The following is a 21,409-nucleotide window of genomic DNA, read 5'->3' as shown; positions in this document are numbered from 1 at the left end:
CAGAGACAGACATCCTGCTCTCTCAAGATCTAGAGGCAAAAGCTGTTAACTGCCAGGGTTCCTTTCTTGTCTCTCCTCTGGTCTCCCTGGTAATGGAATCTTTAGCTCTGGCTCATTGACACCTGTCAGCTCTGCTCTACTTAGAAATCCTGCTCTCTTGCCTCTTAAGGAGACAGAGGGAGAGATTAAGAAAATCCCTTTAACATATGGGAAAAGAGGTTATTTTTCCAGGGAACTTGTGCTATGGCTATCTCTCATTTATATTTTCCTTTAAGGTTTAAAAATGCTTTACAAATATCTCATTCTATTCTCACCATAGCCCTTGGAAGTAGATGGTCTTATTATCCCTATTTTACACATAAGCAAATTGAAACAGAAGTTATGTGACTTGTCTTGTGTCATATAGTTAAGAAGTATGAGGACAAATTTAAACTCAGATCTTCCTGACTCTAATTCCAGGCACTTTCCTCTGCCCCACCAAGAATCCTTGATGGCATCTATGGTGAGATGAGAGACATTTTACAATTGAGAAAAAAAAGTGAATAGAGTAAACAATTTGACTGAAAGTTTTTTGAGATATTAGTTGATTATATAATGCTAAATATAATTGATTCTAAGGTATGGAACATGTTCTAATACTAAGTTGTAATATATATTCATACATACATATATAAATAATATTTTTTAAGTAGAAGAGGTTATTCTAAAGATCAGCTCCTCATAGGGTTTTAAAAATTCTCCTTTCATACTGTTATTGGCATTTTCTTAAGTAATTACCTGGCTTAGAGAAAGATAAAGATCAGTAAAGACTTTGGGAAATACAAGTTCTCTTATACTTGAGGTATTACATATTAATGAGATCAGAAGCACAAGGTTTGAGTTGGCTCTCAGTACATGGCCTAGTTATTTGCAAAGCAAAATTTTCTTGACTATACAATTCTCTCAAGATCTATTTTTCAAGAAATCTTATTTTTTATTATTTATTTTTTGTAAAGATTTTTATTTTAGCAATTACATGTAAAAAATTCTACATAATTTTTCTGAAGTTATATGATCCAAATTTTCTCCCTCCCTCCCTTCCTAGAGATGTTAAGCAATTTGATCTGAGTTATATATGTGTTAATATGAAAGACATTTCCATAATATTAATTTTTTGTAAGATAATGATAACATAAAACCAAAAACCCAAATAAATTATAGTGAAAACTAGTGGGATTTTACCTGAATTCTGACTCCAATAGATCTTTCTCTGGTGGTGGATAGCATTCTTTGTAATACATCCTTCAGAATTTTCCTGGATCATTGCATTGCTGAGAGTAGCCAAGTTTTCCCATTGATCACCATACAATATTGCTGTTACTGTGTACCGTGTTCTCTTGGTTCTGTTTATTTCACTCTGTATCAGTTCATGTAGGTCTTTCCAACTCTTTCTGAAATCATCTTCATCATTTCTTACAGCTCAAGAAATTTTAGAGAAAGATATTATCATCGACCTGGAATGGAAAAGCAGATCTGCTAGAAACAAAACAAAACAAAACAATTCTGAGAACCAACATAATTCCAGAAGGTCTAAGAGGGGGAAGATGATAGCAATAGAAGGTGTCCCCAGAAATCAGACAACATGTATCAAAAATGGAAAAAATAATAAAAATCTGTTCCCTATTCCCTAATCTGTGCTCAAGATCCAACTGCATGAGTTTCATCTGAGGTGTAGTAGTAAGCATTCACTCAGAGATCACCAGAAATCTTCAGTGACCTACAAGAAACCAAAGCAACAACAGCAACAACAAAAAGAAGGTTGTTTAGCTCAAGGAGTCAAATTGAATAGATTGTTTCATTTAGGTATGGATCATGGTTTAACCTTGTGCGCTCTTTCTTCCATTTCTAAGGGTAAATTGTATTTGGGCAATAAAATGACACGAGTTATGATATTCATAGTCATCCAAGCCCCTTTTCACATCAATTAAGATATAAGGAGAAAAATTCAGAAGCCTAGCACTGAGTGCTTCCACTAACTGCTCCTCTCATCCAGTTTTATCCACTCTACCTTTCTAATTCTCAACTGATCATAGACTTTTGTTCTTGTTATTTATTCATTTCACTTGTGTCTGACTCTTCGTGACCCCATTTGGTGTTTTCTTGGCAAAGATACTGGAGTAGTTTGCTATGTCCTTTTCCAGCTCATTTTACATATGAGGAACTGAGGGAAAACAGGGGTTAAGTGCCTTACCCAGAGTTATGCAATGAATCAGTATCTGAGACTGGATATGAAGTCACAAAGAATGATGAGTATTTGTCTCCAGCCTTAGTATGCTATCCATTGCACAACCTATCTGCCCTACAGATATATTCTAGAATGATTGATTAATTATGTACCAGCCCTTTTCCTAGAATATACATGTCCTCACTTCCCCATAAATCTTCAGTCCTTGATGGAAATCCAAGTTTAGTTAGCTAGCTCCTTTTATCCATTGTTATATAAGATGAATGCCTCCAAGGAATCCCCTATACCAGTGATGGGCAAACTCTTTAAAGAGGGTTTAAAGAGGCTTTTCATCTGAGATTACTTCCCATTGTCCCATATATATCTTGTTTGTTCATAGTTGTCTGCATGATGTCTGTCCTATTAGAAGCAAGCTGCTTTAGAGCAGAGATGATTTTTTTGCCTTTCTTCCTAAATCAAGCACTTTAAGAAATTCTTGGTAATCAGTACATGCCCGTTCACTTGATTTTATTTAACTTTTTAATTATTCCCTGATGTATCTGAATGCCTTATTGTTGTCTCTACTGTGTGACTCTGAGTTCTTTAGAGTCTGTAATGTTACATTTTTCATATATGTATATAGATCTTCCAAAGTAGCTAGCACTTTTTTGTTCCCTCTGAGGGAATTGAATGCTAAAGGGTTCCTAAACAGACCAACTATGCAGGGAGAGGGGAGCCTGTGAACTTTGACATGGTCTCTTACTTGAAAGCATCCCCAAATGCCTTCAACATTGACTTGTTCACATAGTCAATTCCATATTTAGCATTCAAAGACCTCACTAATAGTGCAATTTTATAATAATTATGGTGGGGCATTGTAGGAAATCAGCTGGAGAAACAAAGAATAGGAAAAGAATATTAAACCTAAACATTAGAAGAAGCATACAGCATTTTTGTTGATTCTTATTGGTCCACAATCAGAAATTATGGGTTCACAACATGGAATGAAGACTGTGTAGATGAGACCACATTTCACTGATGGAGGGAAAACTCTCATCAGAAAGATCTCCAAAAAAGTTACAATGAGAATACAGCTGTCAATATACATGTATTTCTGTTCAGGGAAGTTCTAAGAACCTGTACCACTTTCCAATTCATTAACTCAACTACTCACCAAGAGAAGTGTTTGGTGCATGTTTACATAATGCCAATAAATATGAATATTAGCCCATGCAAAACATAATTATTAAAGCAATACTTGTGAGGAGGAAATCACATTGTATTTTCATATCAAATATAAAATACAGTTTAATTCATCTGTACTTTTGGATTATTCATAAAGTTTCTATCACTAGCCTCTGGATAGATGGACTTAGTAAGCATTAGTGGATGACACAAAGTCAAGAGATCTGCATTCTAATACTATCACTTTCACTAACTAGTTGTGTGATCTTGGGCAAGTTATTCAAAATTTCTGTGCTTTACTATCTTCATCTATAACATATAGTCAATATTGGTTTGCCTCTAAGGGTTTTTTAAAATTCAAAGATATTTTATTTTTTATATTTAATAACAATTTTCAATATCTATTTTCTGACATAAGATCCAAATTGTTTCCCTCCCTTCTCTTCCCCTTTCCTTTCAGAGATGTTACCATCTCTGAATTTTGATCTGCAATTTTATCTGGATTATACATATATTATCATATAAAACATATTTCCATATTAATCATTGTCCTCTTAGGGTTCTAGTATAGCCTTTTAATTTACATAAAATATTTTACATTTGTGGCTACTTAATGACAAGGAGGATGATGGGAAGTATAGTGTTGTCCCCATGGGAAAGAAGGACTAAAGAATATTAAAGATGGAAGCCATAGGATGGAAAATTGAAGGAAATTTTGAGTTCCATAGGAGGGATAGGGATATATGAGTAGGAATTGACTCCAGTAACAGTAGCCATATGCTTGCAACTGAACGGGCCTACCATTCCAAACCAATACAATCTTGAATAGTTGGAGTCTTGTTTAGCTAAATGATCTAATTAAAGAGCGATCTGCCTGAATAGAGTTTTGTGGCTTCTCTAACTTAATAAATATTGAGATCTGAAGAATAAATTCCTTCTCCATTTCTTTCCATCTTTCCCCATCCCCACCCCACAACCTAAATGCTACTTTCTTTAAACTTTATTTTCTGCATTTTAAGAAAAGGTTTTATATCTAGATAAAGGTAAGCTGAATTAAAAAAAATGTGTTCTGAATGTAATAGTTAGATTAAGTCTACACTGCCCATCTTTAGATTTAATCATCAAAGGTGAGAGCACCTCCAATTTTGTGAGGTCCATAACCCACATGTGCTAGAGTGGGTGACAAATCAGAATCAACTGACCGCCCCCTAGGCAGTCCTAAGAGGAGCATCTGTTGTGATTGGACAAGCAAACTAGAAGAGGCTCAGGAAGTGATGCATAAGTGACCCCTTTAAAAGGAGAAGGTCTTCTACTTTAAAGGGTCTTCTGGTGAAGAGGGCTGCTGGTGAAGGAGCTGTTCTGGTCTGTGGAGGAGTGCTGGGTGGAACGCTGAAACCTTGATTATATTGCTTTCAATATCTTCTTTAGAAGTTCAATAGTTGAGTTGAAAGACTGAATCTTCCTTAACTTCTCTTAAGGAACTTCCTTTTAATAGACTCTGTGAATGAAGCTTTGCTTCATTCACATCCGTGCCTCTGGCCCTCTGACTCTTGGCTGAGGGTTAATTAGATGTACCTGGATTAATTAGAGGATTGTAGAAATTTACCTACTGTGTTAGATTCTTATTTCCTTATTTCTTCTCCCTCTTCTCAATTGTAATAAACTTCCATAAAAGTCAATTTTGACTTGAGATTATTCTTAATTGAGGATTGATAATTGTTCAGTCCTCTGGCAACCATCTTTTAATATACTGAACCCTGAAAAACCCCCTTTTTCCCCTTACATGAATCAATGTCTTTTATAAAAGAATGAAACACATAATGGTGAAGGGAAAAAAGGAATCTCATCAATACTTCTCTCTGTCTCTGTTCCTCTCTGTCTCTCTCTGTCTCCATCTCTGTCTTCTTCTCTCTCTGTCTTTCCTCCCTCTACAAAGAGAAGCTTCATATTTGTTATCTCATTATATGTTCCTTCAGCCCAAACATTTTAAGTTGTTGTTGTGTTTAGTTATGAAATAGGCAAGTGGGTCAGACTGGGGCCAGACAGGGATTAAACACAATTGGGAACACACCCTGACCCCACAAGGGAAAGCAATGAATGAAGTAAATAAACCATGCAGCGGATTTGGGGAATGGGTGATGATTGAGAAATACACTAGGCAACTGACAGTTGGCAGTTTAACTGCCCACCAAACTAAACAGGGGTAGCAAAATAACTTATTATGGGTTCTATTGGCATAGAGGAGAACAACAGGAAGTATATGAAGCAAGGTTTAATATTGTTAAGGTAGGGAAAATGGGTGAGATTTGGTCTAAATATTTGGGAAGTACCAACTGTCAATAGAATTCAACTGGCTTCCCTGATACACTAAACACTGACAGGAAGGCAACTGTAGCTGAAGCTGGAGAGGGCTGGGAGATTGGGATTCTCACAACTTTGATCCAAGCAGATCCTTAGATGAATACAGGACAGGAATCAAATCCTTGCTCAGCCAATAAATCCAAAAAGGCACTAGGGAGCACAAGGTTATCTGCTAGTTGTCCATTAACTGCAGATGTGTAACCTTAGCTCAACCTAGGCTATCTTGCTCGATGGTTTCTCCTATCTTCTTCACAAATCCCCAAATCCGCAGGTTGTAGAGACTCAGCTGACTGGATAACAGCTCCACACTCCTTCCAGCACAGCCAAGTTCCCTCTCTCCATTCAAACCTCTCTCTGCATTCCATATTGGAATGTCCATAAACCCAGCCAAGGTTTTTGCTTTGGGCTGCCTGCTTCCTATCTTACCATCATTGCTATCTTATAATCTACCTCTAACAGTTACCATTTTCAAATGAGAGCCTTGAGTGTCATGGATTTGCCTAAAGTTAGCCAGCAAGGTTTAGAACTCAGGTCTTCTGAATAAACCCTCTCTATTTACCACTATATTCCAACTGTAAAGCTTATGTGAAAGTACCACAAATATGAAGGATGTTCCATCTTACCTCCACCTTCTATGGATGATACAAAGAAACAGAGCAAAGGAAGTCAAGAATGCTTAGGGAAATTTTACTCCTGTTGTGGTACAATTTTTTCATTTTCTCCTAGACCCTCACCTAGAAATCTGGTAACTCTTCAATGTTTAACTAGATCTAGGGTTGGGAAAGTTTCTGAATATTAATTACCAATAAGCAAATATCTAAGTGCCAAGTATTATAGTGTTTGGATTTTTACACACTAAATAATATGAGGTCCTTTCTCTGGGAATAACATTTCTTAGCAAAGGAGTACTTTCACCGGCCTCATATACAAAAAGAGATCCCAAATGAGATCCATCTCTTGCTTATAAAGGGAATTGAGAGTTTGCTTTCTAATTGGCCTGACAGCTCAACCTTAGGATCTCCCCTGCCATTCCCTGTTGGTGGATATTTTAAGAGAGAAAATGGACTTAATGACTTCAACTTGCTCCTCATTACTTTATCACAGAAAGGCTGGGTCTTTGCTAAGACCCAGAAGATCCCAGAACATTCTTGCATGTGGCTGGACCACTGTACTTTAAATTACTTCAACATAACTGCTCAACCAACTTTTAATTTTTCAGTTGGGTCAGGGTTCACCATGGCTGGGTTGCCCTACCCTTAGTCTTTTTATTTTAACAAAAGAAGCAAAGTTTACAGGCTAATTGTGCCACTAGAAAACTTGATCTAAGCATAAAAGGATGCCAGATGGGTCATAACTAGATCCCGGCTATTGTCAGAACAGAAACATACTTTTCCTTTTAAGAATCTTTCTTAAAAGGAAAAAATGGAAGAGGAGATCCCACATTATCTGTAGAGGCACTCCCTTTTATCTTGACACAGTTTCTTCTGTAACTTTCTTTATACAGGGCAATGCTTGCCCTGCAACCCATTGTGTGACTTCTATGACCTAAGACTCATCAGGAGCCATTGTGGATGTGCCCAAGGTATAAATAACACACACCTTTTTACAATTTTTATTCATTTATTTTTTTTAATAAACCCTTACCTTCCATCTTGGAGTGGAATACAATCCTGTGTATTGGCTCCAAGGCAAAAGAGTGGTAAGGGCTAGGCAATTGGGGTTAAGTGACTTGCCTAGGGTCACACAGCTGGGAAGTGTCTGAGGTCAGACCTCCCATCTCAAGGCCTAGCTCTCAATCCATTGAGCCACCCAGCTGCCCCCAACACATACCTTTTAATTCTAATTCTAGGAATGGGTCATTAGCATTTATTTCTCAAGTAGAAATCACAAATTCAGGTTTCCTAAATTTTAATTTTCATGTTGGATTAAAGGAAGGAATAATGTTTTTTCTAGATCCAAAATGGAAGTAAAGGAGTAACGTAAAGGAGAAGAAATTCAGACAAAGTTGAAGGAAAATATCCTTGGTGTGTTGTTTATATATATTTTTATATTATTTTATATATTATATATATTTAATATTTTATTTTTATGGTCAAGTTCTTTTTTATTTGTTCATTTTTTCTCACCCTTTCTTGATTTTGAACTGTATGTTAAAGTTAGGCTCTTAGGATGTGAACTCTTTGTGAGCAAGGACTACCTTTTATATTTTTCTGCATCCCTAGTGCTTAGCACAGTGCTTGGCATAGTAGGCACGAAGTTAGAGCTAGTTGACTAAATCACTTCCACCTGATACCCATTTAAATACTAGAAAATAGCCAACATGACTTTACAGTTTGCTGAGTCATATTTTCTTCATTTACAAAGAGCATGAATAACACCTGTCTTATAGAGTTGTGGACACTCAATTAGATTATTTTTATGATTACTGCCATCATCTTCATCACAATGATTAATATCATGTTAAGGAATAGAGCTATTCTTAAATTTCTGTTGGAGACTTTTGGAAAGAAGGGTTGTTCTAAGCATCTCTACATGCTTTTCAAAATTTTGCTATTGGTTTCTCTTGCCTTCCTAGCTGAGATACTCTCCACTTATGGAAACCTTTAGATAGGATATTTTTTGCCAGGAAGGTTCTGTAAGGCAGTACTTTGAAGTTCAGAGCTTGCAGTTAAGTGCTTTTGCCCATCATTTTCAGGGCCTCTTTGACCTCTTTGTTCCTCAGGCTATAGATCAGGGGGTTCAGCATGGGGATGATGATGCCATAAAACACAGAGGCTATTTTATCATTCTCCTCAGACTCACTGGAAGAAGGCTGTAAATACATGTAAGCAAGAGTACCATAGAAAATTGTGACAGCTGTCAGATGGGAGGCACAAGTGGAGAAGGCCTTGCGTTTCCCTGTAGCAGAACGCATCCTCAAGATGGCGGACAGTATGTAAACATAAGAGAAGAACACAACCAGCAATGTGATCATCAGATTGAAGCCCACACAGCCAATTAATAACATGACATTAATATTAATTCTAGAACAAGAAAGGGCCAGGATTGGGGGCACATCACAGAAGAAGTGATTGATGGTGTTGGAACTACAGAATAAGAGAGAAAAAGTAAAACCTGTATGGATGGAAGCATTCAGGGTTCCCATAACATAAGACCCAACAACAAGCTGGATGCAGGCCCTCTGAGACATGACCATTGGGTAGTGCAGGGGGTTACAAATGGCCACATAACGGTCTAGGGCCATGGCAGCGAGAAGGTAACAATCAGCAGTAGCAAATGTAGCATAAACAAGCCATTGGATCAGACATCCTGAGAACGAGATAGACTTGTGGGACACCAGGAAGTTTTGCAACATCTTTGGAGTGATAGCAGAGGTGTAACAGAGGTCAACAAAAGCCAAGTGTTGGAGGAAAAAGTACATGGGAGTGTGAAGATGGGAGTCAAACTTGATGAGCAGAATCATACCAACATTACCCACTAGAGATGTGATGTAGACAAAGAAAAACACAAAGAACAGGACATACTGCATGTCTTGTCTGATAGTAAATCCCAGCAGGATGAATTCAGTTACCATGGTGCTGTTTGCTTGAGTCATGACCACAGCAGATATCATCTATGGAAGAGAGATACAGAGAAAAGCACTAAAAGAGGTGAATTTATCACCACCCAGGACTGAGAATGAATGAATGTTGAATTTCTGTCATAATTTTCTGATTCACCTTCTCAACTTTATTTTGCATGGTTAGTGTACATAATATAGTTTCTATGGTTTGGATAAACTGCCATCTGATGGGCAAGGGTATTTAAGCCATGCTCCCTTGATCCAAACTGACTGACAAGTTCCTATACATAATTGTTCAATATTGAATCAAACTTTTTTCTTATTTTAATTATTTTGTGTTATTTACCTTTTTAGTAAAGTGATTAATAAAACATAAATGAGTGTATCAGAAAATGGGACTAAACGCAATTAAAGAAAGATGTAAAGAAATACACATATTTGAATGTATATTGTAAAATATCTTTCCTTTTGCGATTTAACTCATTTAATTTACTACTTAATCTAAACCCATTTCTTGCTTGGGGGTGTTGTAGATAAATTAATGAGATGTTTAAAATTAGGTATTATTAGGAGGCTTATCAAGCAAGGCTGGGGAATTATAAATGGAATGGGGAAGCAGAAAGTGGCTCTCTCTTCTGAGATGGACTCCATTTTGGTTGAGTGAGAGTGGTGGCTGACCAATTGACTCAGTGGGAATGCTTAGAGAAAGTGGAGTTTGTATCCTGGTATCCTGAAGGAAAGAAATCATCTGTCTGTGAGAAAGTTAAGTTGAGTCTATCAAACCTGACCTGGGCTGCTGGTCATCTCAAGCTGGTTTAACTCCCTAACTTTATACATCTTAAAGATTACTGGCTGAGGACTTAGGAGAGCCATATCATCCCTGGAATTGGACAGGACTCAGCAGTGAGGATCCCATTTCCAACCCTGATAGTTCAGCTTTGCCTTGATGTAGTCTATATCTTAGTGTATATAAGTTCCTACCATGACCCAGAGACTTGCCCATAGGTTGCTAGAAATAGAAACCCCTTTTCTCTTCCTTAAAACTAAAGTTTATTCAATTAAACCTGTGTTTATTAATCCTTTTGTCCTAGTATTACTCAGTTATTTGTTAGTTTCATAGACTCCCTGGCTAGGTGGATCTGTGGTGGCAGTTGGTATCAACTACCAATCCCTGACTTCCCAATCCTTGTATTTTGTTATATATATATATATTGTGTTTCCCCAACTTGTTAGGTCCTAGTCTATTGACCTGTCTTGTCAGTTTCTCCTTCTCCCCTTCCTCTGAACCCAGATAATAGAGCTTCCCCATAAAAGGGGTGAGTAGAACAATTTAAAAAAGAAGATCCTTACTTGGAGGCAGAGTCATTTTGGGGACTGATTCCAGTTTCTATTATTGTTTAATATTTCAGGGTAATTTTATATCAAAAGTCTTTTTAAGTGATTTCCTTCCATTCTTTGATTCCATTCTAGTAACTTTCAATTTAAGTAATTTCTCATGAGTAAGACCTCATTTGATTTTTCAGTTTCCCTGTTTCTTCTCTTCTTTGCTCAATTTCCCCTAGTAATTTAATAAGCAGGAATGCATAAATATATATGACTACCTATTTTTAAAAACAAATTGTTAACTTTCTAGTTTGCCCACTCCTAAATTACTATATTGAGAGGTAGTGGGTTGTATTGCAATGGGCATTGGCAATGGATCTCTAATCCTGAAGACATAGATTCATATCCTTCTTACTCTTACTAGCTGTAACCCTAAGCAACTCATTTAACATTGTCAAGACTCGGTTTCCTTATCTGTGAAATGAGAGTTGGACTTGATAGTCTTTAAGGTCAAAGATCCTTTATCTAACAGACATTTCATTCTCACTTTCTTATGAATACAGAGATAGTTTAAGATTGTTGTATTGAGAGTTAAATTTTGTAACATTTGAAATTTGTCCTGTGAGATATTCTATTTTCCCTGAAAGCAGTAGTGTCAAATTCTGACAGAAACTGGGCGTCTAAATATTACATAAGGATCCCTCTGGGGTGAATATTGACCGAGAAAACCACATACTAATATTTCTATAACCAATTATATTTTATTTTGTTAAATATTTTCCAATTACATTTAATCTGCTTTACCAAGAATTCATATAGCAGTCTCCCTAAGGTGAATAAAATACTTTTTGGCTTTAAATGTCTTTGATCTGAACTATCCCAACTTTGGAGTTAGTCTTGGAAACACTTCTGACTTAGGAACAAGACCAGAATTGGAGGAAATTGAAGGTTGATCCCAGCATTTCCCAAAGTAAATAGATATTTTCTTCTGAATCTGAAATAGACACTTACTGTAATCATCTGTCATTTAGACAAATATAGTAAATGTATGTTAATTTATATTTTGTTATATTATATTTTTTGTGGGTAGGGGCTAGGGGAGCTACATGAGTCTTTGAGACTTTGTTGTCTGAAGATCAGAAATGAATAGAAATGCTTATAATGGAGAAGAAAAGGCTGAGTGGAAACACTGGAGTAATCACCAATATTTCAAGGTATTACTTAAGGAAAGGGAATTTAACTTATTAAGTTTGGCAGAAGCCATGGGAAGAAGTTATGAAGAGGCCCATTTAGAGTTCACATAAGATAAAAGTCACTAAAAATGAGAGCTGGAATGCATTGCTTCAAGAGGCTGTGGATTCCATTTCCTTGGAAGCCAGTGGAAGGCTATGGATTCCCTTCTCTTCTAGTCTGAGGTTGTATAATGACCTATTCTTGAATATGCCAGAGTGGGGATGTTATCCTCTATGCATTAGTAGATTCTTCCAGAGGCCGCTTCCAATTCTTTAATTCTCTAATTCTGATATTCCTTCCTTGGATGCATACTGATCACTGTCTTGAGCATCAGACAGCAATTTTCAGATGAATTGCTCATGTATATGGTGGAAGAAAATTCCTTACACTTTAAGGGATCACAGGGATGCTCCTTCACCAAAGAAAACAAAAACAGAACAGAATAATATGGCCCTTCTTAGAGATCTATTTGTATGAGAGGAAGAAGAGATAAATTGTTAGTTCACTGACTGAAAGGTGGTCAGCTAGCAACCTAGTGACAATGTTCCTAGAGGAGTTAATGGTCCAGTTTACTCTATGCTGCACTCCATCCCATAATTTATTTGTAGATAAGTGTTTATAAAGAAATAGATTATTCAGAATAGAGACTGTCTCATTTTTTTTAAGGATTTTTTTTTTAATTTTAAACCCTTAACTTCTGTGTATTGACTTATAGGTGGAAGAGTGGTAAGGGTAGGCAATGGGGATCAAGTGACTTACCCAGGGTCACACAGCTGGGAAGTGTCTGAGGCTGGATTTGAACCTAGGACCTCCCATCTCTAGGCCTGGCTCTCAATCCACTGAGCTACCCAGCTGCCCCTGACTGTCTCATTTTTGGTCCATGTATCCTCAGCATCTTGAAAAGTGCCTGGCATATAGGAGGGTCTTTAAAAGTGCTTGTGAGTTATGATGCCAGGTGGTATGATGTAAAAATCATTGGTTCTGGAGTTTGAATATCTGAATCTGAATGTGCCTCTTGCTTATTACCTGTGTGATGTTGGGCAAATCCTTTAACATTTGGCGCCCAATTCTAAATCTGCAAAACTAGAAGGTTAGATTAGAGAGTCCATGAAGTTACTTCCAGCTTTAGAGATAAAATTGATTGATACAACCTTGATCTTTGTCCTAATAAATTCTGGCCATTTCCTTTCCTACAATTATGCACTCCTATATTTGTATTTAAACAATCACTTTATACAACACATAGAATAAAACTAAGAATGTCTGTCCCTGAATATGTAAGGTTGGGCAGCTTCATTCTCCAATAAGAGGTCATTAGATAATAAATTTCTGATGATAGCAAAGTGAGACAGCAAATACCATGATAGAATGGGTGGTCGTATCTCCTAAGGCAATGGGCAAGGGAAGCTGTCGCTTCCCAGACACTACTAAGCGTTCTTCAAATATTATCTCATTTGATCTCCAGAATACAAAGAGGGTGGTGTTATTAGTATCCTTATATTTCAGTTGAGGAAATTGAAGGAATTAAGTGACCTGTCTAGAGTCATACAGTTAATAAGTATCTGAAGCTATATCTGAACTCTGATCATCTTGACTTCAGGCCTAGAACTATATTCCATGTACCACCTGGCTGTTTCTAGCCAAACTTTTGTGTTCATACAAACTGAATAGTGTATATGCATCTTCATGGAACTATGTATGTGAAAAGAGCAATGGCTCAGGAGTCAAAGATCCTTTCATTGGATGATTAATCTTAGACAAGACAACCTCCCTGAATTTCAGCATCTTTATCCCTAAAGTGTTGCTGTTGGATGGGCTGCACTGTAAGGTTCTTTCCAGCTCTAGAGCTATGACTCCATGATGATAATATTGTTATTAACCTGAACTCCTTCCAATTCCTGCTAAGTAGAAAATAATACTTGTCATGTAGTGAAAAGAATGAAATATTTTTACTAGTTTAGAGAATAATAATAATGATAACTTGCATTTATAGGGTACTTTAAGGTTTCCTGAGCACTTCACAAATATTATCTCATTTGATCCTCACAAAATCTCTGGGTGGCAGATGCTATTGTTACCCCGATTTATAGGGGCAGAAAATGAGGCAAGGATAAGGTGTGATTTACTATTCATATTGCTGGTATATGATGTAAAATTTGAACTCAGATATTCCCAATTCCAGGTTCCAGAGCTTTATTGATTGTATTACTTAGCTGAAGAACCAGACATCTGTATTGGAGGATCTCTAAGACCCTGTTCATCTTTCTAAGGAGGAACATTTTTTGTGAAAACTTTAGAGGATTGAGGGTACTTGAGCTCAATGCTCATTTTTATGGTCAGAAAATCATACTTAGGTCTGTTTCTCTTTGTAGATGAGCTCACTGACTATTTCTGACCCCAGGGGAGCTAATGGGATATACATGAATCACATTTCATGACTGATATCAGCTGGTCATCCTGAAGTAAAGTGATGAGTTTTTAACAAATGTCCTAGAGCTCACATATCCTAGGGAGGTCTGGACCTCTTCACAGTAGTTCCCTATGGAATTAGTATATGTCTTTTTTTTAAACCCTTATCTTCCTTTTTAGGAATCAGTACTGTGTATTGGTTCCTAAGCAGGAGAATAGTAAGGACTAAGCAATGGGGATTCAGTAACTTGCCCAAGGTCACACAACCAGAAAGTGACTGAGGTGAGATTCAAACCCAGGACCTCCCATCTCTAGGCCTGGCTAGTCCACTGAGCCACTTAGCTGCCTGCTAGTTTACTTCAACTATGGATACTTCATCACTCAGATGGAGAGATCAGATCCTAAGTCACAGCTGCCTAGAGAACCTCTGGCGTATTTGTTGCACCATCTCCTCTTGATGGAGTTAACTCACTTTCCTTTGTAGCTAGGCTAAATTTTAGAGCCAGACAAAACTTGTCTGGAGCCAAGTCTGGGCAATAAAGCAGGAGTGGAGATCCTTGAGGGGTTATAAACTTTTGTGGGTCAAAAACAAGATGAGATTGCAAAACAAAAGAATGGGGCAGATTGACCTGCGGTTGGAAACTTGGCTCTGAAAACATACCCAGAGAGAAGTTCAGACATGAATAGTCTGAGCAATGGTGTCCTGGGCTGAGGCACTGGGAGGGTGAGACTGTAGCCTGCCAGAGGACTGATCAGAAGGACAGATTAAGCCTCCATTCAATTTAATTACAGAAACACTTATTAATTCAGTGCCTGCTACTATAAAGCAGAGAAGAGGCAGTGATGGAGGATACAGAGTCCACCTCAGAGCCCAGAAGTCCTTGGTTTAAGCATTATCTTTGACTCGTATTGGCTTCTCAATGCTCCAGGCCATTCCCTATGACTACAAGTTGCAAAGCTGGTGCTATCTGTGTCAGTTGAGGGATTTTCCTCACCATACAAGTTCCCTATGTCAATAAAATCACAGATAGGCTGGTCAAAAAGACAAAAGTGAAAGACTTCCTTCCCTAAAGGAGGTTATATTCTACTAGTGACATGTAACATGACTACAAATAAGAAAGTATAAGCTGTGCGTAAAGGGAACAAAGGAGAGATCCTGGAATCATAGGGTCAGAGCTAGATAGGCCTTCAAATACCAACTTAGCCAAAGTTATCATTTTACAGATAAGGATACCAGGGCCCATAAAAGGGAAATGCTTTGTCCAAAGCCACAGAATACTAAACATCAAATCAGACAAGAAGTATTTAAGAATGATCTATAAAAATGTATGACATACTTTCATAAACTCAGCGTGTAATAATTATTTAATTATGGGCAGAGTTCTAGACTTGTGATTTAATCTGTATAGAGGACACTTAATCTCTTCCCTATCCTCCCTGAATATTGATAATTTTCTACAATTTGTAGTCTTGAAAAGTTGCCACAGGATCCTGAGAGGCAGCAAAAGAAGTAGTAAGAAGTACTTTAAAAATAATAAGAAGTGAGCTAGTCATCCCCAAATCTGGAAGACCTTGATTCAAGTCTTACCTTTGAGATATATTAACTGAAATACTAAGATGGGTTTTGGGGATGGGATAGGATGCTATTTAGGCCAGTATCAGAAGAGTAACCTGGGTTCTGGGAAGGCCACCCAAGCACAGGGCTGGCAGGGCCAGACTCTGAGATGACACATGAACACCCATTTAGATGATATATAAAAGGTGTTTAATTTAACAAGGGAAAGTTACAAGGTAAATGGATAACTTAAACTAATGGTTTCTTGCTAAACTCCACAAAATTTAAATGTCCTGGTATGTGGTTTTGGAAATTTGGGAGTCCTTGAACTAATTTTGAGGTCTCTGATCTAAACTTCCTATGAACTAATTTTGGAGGCCTTGAACTACATTTTCCATGAACCAACTGGCTTCTTGTCTTACGAGGTGATGTAAGACAGTTACATAATAACATAGAAGGATTAATGGTGAGTGGTTGGATTGGCACTTTGGTGACTGGGAACTGATCCAGGATGGGGAGAGGAGGTAACAGGATGTGGGTCTTTTAAAATGACTCTTGGCATGGCATGTGGCTTCATTTTTCCAATGGCTACCAATAAATCTTTTAAAACCATAATATTTTTAATTCTATCCTTTTAAATCCATTTTATTTCTTACAGGTATCAGGAGTCTTCATGGATTTTTCTGTACACTGAGCTCACCTATTTATCTAGAGACCCAGACCCTAATGTAAATATACTACACTAACCCAAAACAAACCTCCTTTTGTTGGAAATGGAGGTAGTTAAGCAGCTAGGCAGAACAGGACCCAAGGAAAGGGTTTTTGGATCCAAAAGGATCCCAACCAGAGTCTCACAGACAGATGGCTCAGCTGTACAGGATCACACAGGAAGCTCAATAGATGGTTCAATCAGGTAACAGGGAAGCAGGTAGGATGGAGAAGTCCAGATATACCAAAGCCAGCAAAAGAAGGTATCCAATCCTCTCTTCAGGTAAAGAGAGAATGAATTCCCCACCATAAGCTAACTGACTTTCCAATAGAATTCTAGAATTTCTTTACTTTCCCAATGCCTTTGCCCTCTGCACCCACACATAACTTTACTTACAACATAGCTATGTGACTCTAGGTCTGGTAGATAATAAATGCTAATGGTTGCTTATCAATTAGACTTACCTAATATGCGAAAACATTTGCAGAAACATTAACCAGCGCTGTCGACTCCAGAGAAATGGTTAGTATAAACATGGGCCAATCAAAGATATAGTTGGAGTCAGGGAACCACAGGATGCTTATTCTGGAAGAAAACTAGGGAAAGGGAATATAGAATGTTCAAGATGGATGGCACTGGAGACAGCATCTAATATAAGTGTCTCATCTTACCAAAGATCCTAGGATCCAGGCCTGCCAGAGATAACCTTGCCCTCAGTTGCTTGATGAGTTAGAAATAGAGGCAGCAGTAGAAGCCAGATACCACACTCTTCTAGCCAGTTTTCTTTCCCCTAGACACTGATACCTGTCTGCATATACAGAGAGTAAAAAGAGAAAGACATTTAGCAGAAGCTTCTATAAACAATGATTTTCAAGCACCCTTTTCTGAGATGCCTCTGCCTTATGCAAATGACTCACTCCTTTCCTTTTAGATTGATCTTGTCCTTCCTCTGATTGGCAGTAAGTAGCTCAGCAATTTCAGAGTTGTTAATAACTCACCCCATGATCAGGACCCTACTCTCTTTTCATCTTGGTCTTAATGAGAGGCTGGTTAGCTGCAGAACCAGGCCCTTGACTCCCAGAATACATTATACTTGGGATAATATAGATTGAATTCTTCCTTGGCTATAGGGGACTCTCATTTGGGATTCTCCTGCTTCCACCAGTTCTAGACTGAACCCTGACACAGTATCCTTGCAGGTACACTGAATGTAGCTCTACATAAACCAAGTCTATAAAATGGGGACCTATTCTCCCTGGGCCTCTCTAGCTCTGGGGAGGGCTCAGAAGAAATGTTCCTTATTGGTTGCTCTCTGGTGATTCCCAGGGGAGCGTTCCTCTTGCTTTTTTAATGCTCTTCTCAGGGATTTGGTTTAAATAATAATTATAATGAGAGGCAGGGGAGTGTAGCAAAAAGCCAAACAATGAGCCAAGAAGACATGGGTTTAAGGTTCACCATTTGATGATTCTGGGCATGCCACTTAACCTCTTGGTACTCTATTTAGGCCAGTGATTCCCAAACTTTTTTGGCTTGCTGCCCCCTTTCCAGAAAAAAAAATACTACTTAGCCTGCTGGAAATTAATTTTTAAAAAAATTTAATAGCAATTAATAGGAAAGATAAATACACCTGTGGCCATCATCACCCCTGGATCACTGCAGCATCTACCAGGGGGAGGTAGCACCCACTTTAGGAATCACTGATCTAGATAGTTCTCTAGGACTTTAAGTTCAATAAAAGATGCTGATATAGTTATAAAGGGAGCATCCTTACCTGAGAGTTTGCTAAACCAGTAAAACCATCAGTCTAATCCTTAATGCAACAATTATAATAATTAATAACAATTTGATCTAATTATTGCTCATCACCATAAGACTGTGAAGGAGGTGGCACTGATATTATCTCCATTTGATAGAAGAGAAACTTGAGGCTCATAGACATTGTGGTTTGTCCTTGGTGATGCATCTAGAAACCATTAGAAATATGAGTTGAGCCTTGGTTTTCTGACTCTAAGACCATCTTTCTTCGCAAGGCCCCATATTCTTTTTCATTTAATCACACCACACTGGCAACAATACAAGTGATAGAGTTGTAATGGGAATGTTTATCAATGCTCCAGAGGCTCCACAATCTAGTGAAAAGAACACTAAATAAGGGTTAGGCTCAAATTCTATATCAGCTTAGTGCCTAGGGCAAGTCATTTCCCCCTTGAGATTCACTTTCCCTTTTAAAAGGACTATCATGACCATCAGATCCAGAATTTCAAGGAACAGAAAGAAAAGGGACATAATTGATTTAACTATGAGGGACAGTAACAGACTACCAAATTCATAAAAACAGAAGGGAACAAAACTTACAGGTCAGATATCATCCTGGGTCCTTAGTTTGGCTAAGCTATTAGAAGTAGAGTTCAGTGTAAAATTACAAGCTAAGTAAATGGCAGAATCTTGGAAGAAAGAAAGAAATGAAATGCTGAATTCTGGATATAGCAAGCAGATCAGATTGACTAGAAATTGTATAGAGAAGAAAATTTCAATAATCTTGAAAAATTAGACTGGGTTTGACTTGTGTAGAATTTTAAATGCCAGGCTAAGGAATTTATAATTTTTGAGCAGGTACTAGGGAGCCTTTGAAAATTCTTGAGCAGGGCAATGACATAGCCAGATTTTCTGCTTTAGGAAGATTTTGGGGGAAGTATGTGGAGGATAGATTGAGGACTAAAATTATCTCCCATGCTAACAAACCCCAAGGACACAATGCAGTATGCTGGCCATCTGAAGATCCTAACTGGCAGTATAATGACCACAAAGACTACTCAGACTTACCTTTTGCTAGGGATGCCCTTCTAAGAACAATGTGAGCATGTAATGAGAAACCTCAGGCCTGGCCCAAATTTAAAAGCATTACACAATCTGATGATGAGACACCCTTCCAATTCATGGACAGGCTCATTGAAATGAGAAATAGATACATGGAACTTGACCTTTCTGTTGAAAAGGATGTAAGGCTAATAAAGGAACAATTTGTCCATAACTCTCATAGAGAGATCATAGATCATTTTAAAACAAATTGCCCTACATGGCCCAAAATGGACCTTGATGAATTAAGGAGAACTGCTGTTTATGCCTTTAACAACCATAAAGAGAAACAGGAAGAGAGTAATAGTTTATTGGACATATTTAAAAAGAATATGGACATGTTTAATAAGAGACTAGACTCCTTAAATGACTCTGTTGTAAGTGATAGAGTTGAAAAACAACTACAAGAGTCTGCTACTAAACCAATGGCAATTGCTCCTCTCTAAGAATCTAACTTTCAGCCCCTTATATGCCATTTCTGTGGAAGAAGGGGTCATATAATGATGAACTGCAGGACTTGGAATCAAGCATCTAGAAATAATAACTTCAGAAATCACAACTTTAGAAATAAATATAATTATAGAAATAATAACAATTGTAGAAATAATTATTATAGAAATTATAGAAATAATAATGATTATGGAAACAATGATTTCAGGGATTGTGACTTTAGAACTAGTAACAGATCTAGGTATATGGATCAGACAATTGATAACTCATACCAAATGATTTCAGAGCAGTATATCTTGAGTGGAGCTTGGCCCCAAACTACCCAGGGTGCTACTGCCCCTCAAGGAGGAGCCCAAGGGCCTACCCAAAGATTGTGAAGGTGTACGGGGGTGGGGGGATCGAGGCACAGGTATCAAAGGATACAACCTTTGATTTTCCAGACCCTGATGCCTTACTGCCCGTTGTCCCCATCTACTGCCCTCCTCCCCATATTGACAAGCCTTATGTAACATTAAAGGTTGATAATGCCTATTATGACTGTCTTGTGGATACTGGAGCTTCCAGATCTGTATTAAAGAGTACACCAGACCCATATTACAATTCCATAGGATTAATAAGTGTAGTGGGGGTATCAGGAAAACCCCAAATGGTTCCAAAGCTCTCCCCTAAAACAGTAACCTTAGGCCCCCTAAATGTGGAGCACTCCTTCCTATTGATGCCTGGCTTCCCTATAAACTTGCTGGGGAGAGATCTTTTATGCAAGCTTAGAGCCACAATAAATTGCTCTCCAGATGGCTCTATGTCACTGGAATTGCCTGACGAATCCTTAACTTTGCTCCCTGTGCTCCTTTCAGATATTCATGAGATAAATGGTTCTCCCATTTTTGAAATCCCAACAGATATACCTGAGTCTCTCTGGGCCACATCACCTTTTGATGTTGGCATACTTAAATCAGCTGTCCCTGTCCAAATTAAAACAAAATCTAGTCCACCTCCTTCCATGCCTCAGTATCCTCTCTCGAAAGAGGCAATAGAGGGCATTACCCCAGTGATAAATTCACTAATTGACCAAGGCATCATAATTTCCTGCACAATACGCCAATCCTGCCTATTAAAAAGCCAAAATTGGGGCCTGATGGCAAACATCTCTATCGATTTGTCCAGGATTTGAGAGCAGTGAACAATCATATTATAAAGAGACTCCCTGTAGTTTCCAATATAAATACTATCATTTCTTCTATTCCTAGCACAGCTATATACTTTACAGTAATAAACTTGTGCTCAGCCTTCTTTTCCATACCTATACATGAAGATTCCAGACATATCTTTGCTTTCACCTGGAAAGGTTCTCAATGGACATGGGCACGTTTGCCGCAAGGGTATGTTGAAAGTCCCACTCTTTTTGCACAGATATTGAGCCAAGACACAGACAATATAACATTTAAAAACAGTAAGTTAATTAAATATGTAGATGATTTACTCTTGGCCTCACCAGATGCCACAACATGTCAAGAAGATAGTAAACATCTTCTTTTAGGATTACATAAAAGAGGCCACAAAATA

General features: G+C 37.8%; 1 protein-coding gene across 1 annotated transcript; it reads right to left on the bottom strand.

Moving 5' to 3' along the window:
• Window positions 1-8,417: 8,417 nt before the first annotated feature.
• Window positions 8,418-9,344, bottom strand: LOC123252681 (putative olfactory receptor 5AK3). Its single transcript, XM_044681947.1, has one exon. It carries the CDS (start codon window positions 9,342-9,344, stop codon window positions 8,418-8,420), a length of 927 nt encoding a protein of 308 aa, XP_044537882.1.
• Between the last annotated feature and the right edge of the window lie 12,065 nt (window positions 9,345-21,409).

The sequence above is a fragment of the Gracilinanus agilis genome, chromosome 6, assembly GCF_016433145.1.
Source record: "Gracilinanus agilis isolate LMUSP501 chromosome 6, AgileGrace, whole genome shotgun sequence".
Lineage (NCBI taxonomy): Eukaryota > Metazoa > Chordata > Mammalia > Didelphimorphia > Didelphidae > Gracilinanus > Gracilinanus agilis.
Note: the sequence above shows the minus strand (reverse complement) of the source record. Positions and strands in the feature narration are given on the sequence as shown.

What these genes read in the sequence shown, in the direction of transcription:
- LOC123252681 (XM_044681947.1), bottom strand. Translation starts at nt 9,344, where the DNA reads ATGACTCAAGCAAACAGCACCATGGTAACTGAATTCATCCTGCTGGGA.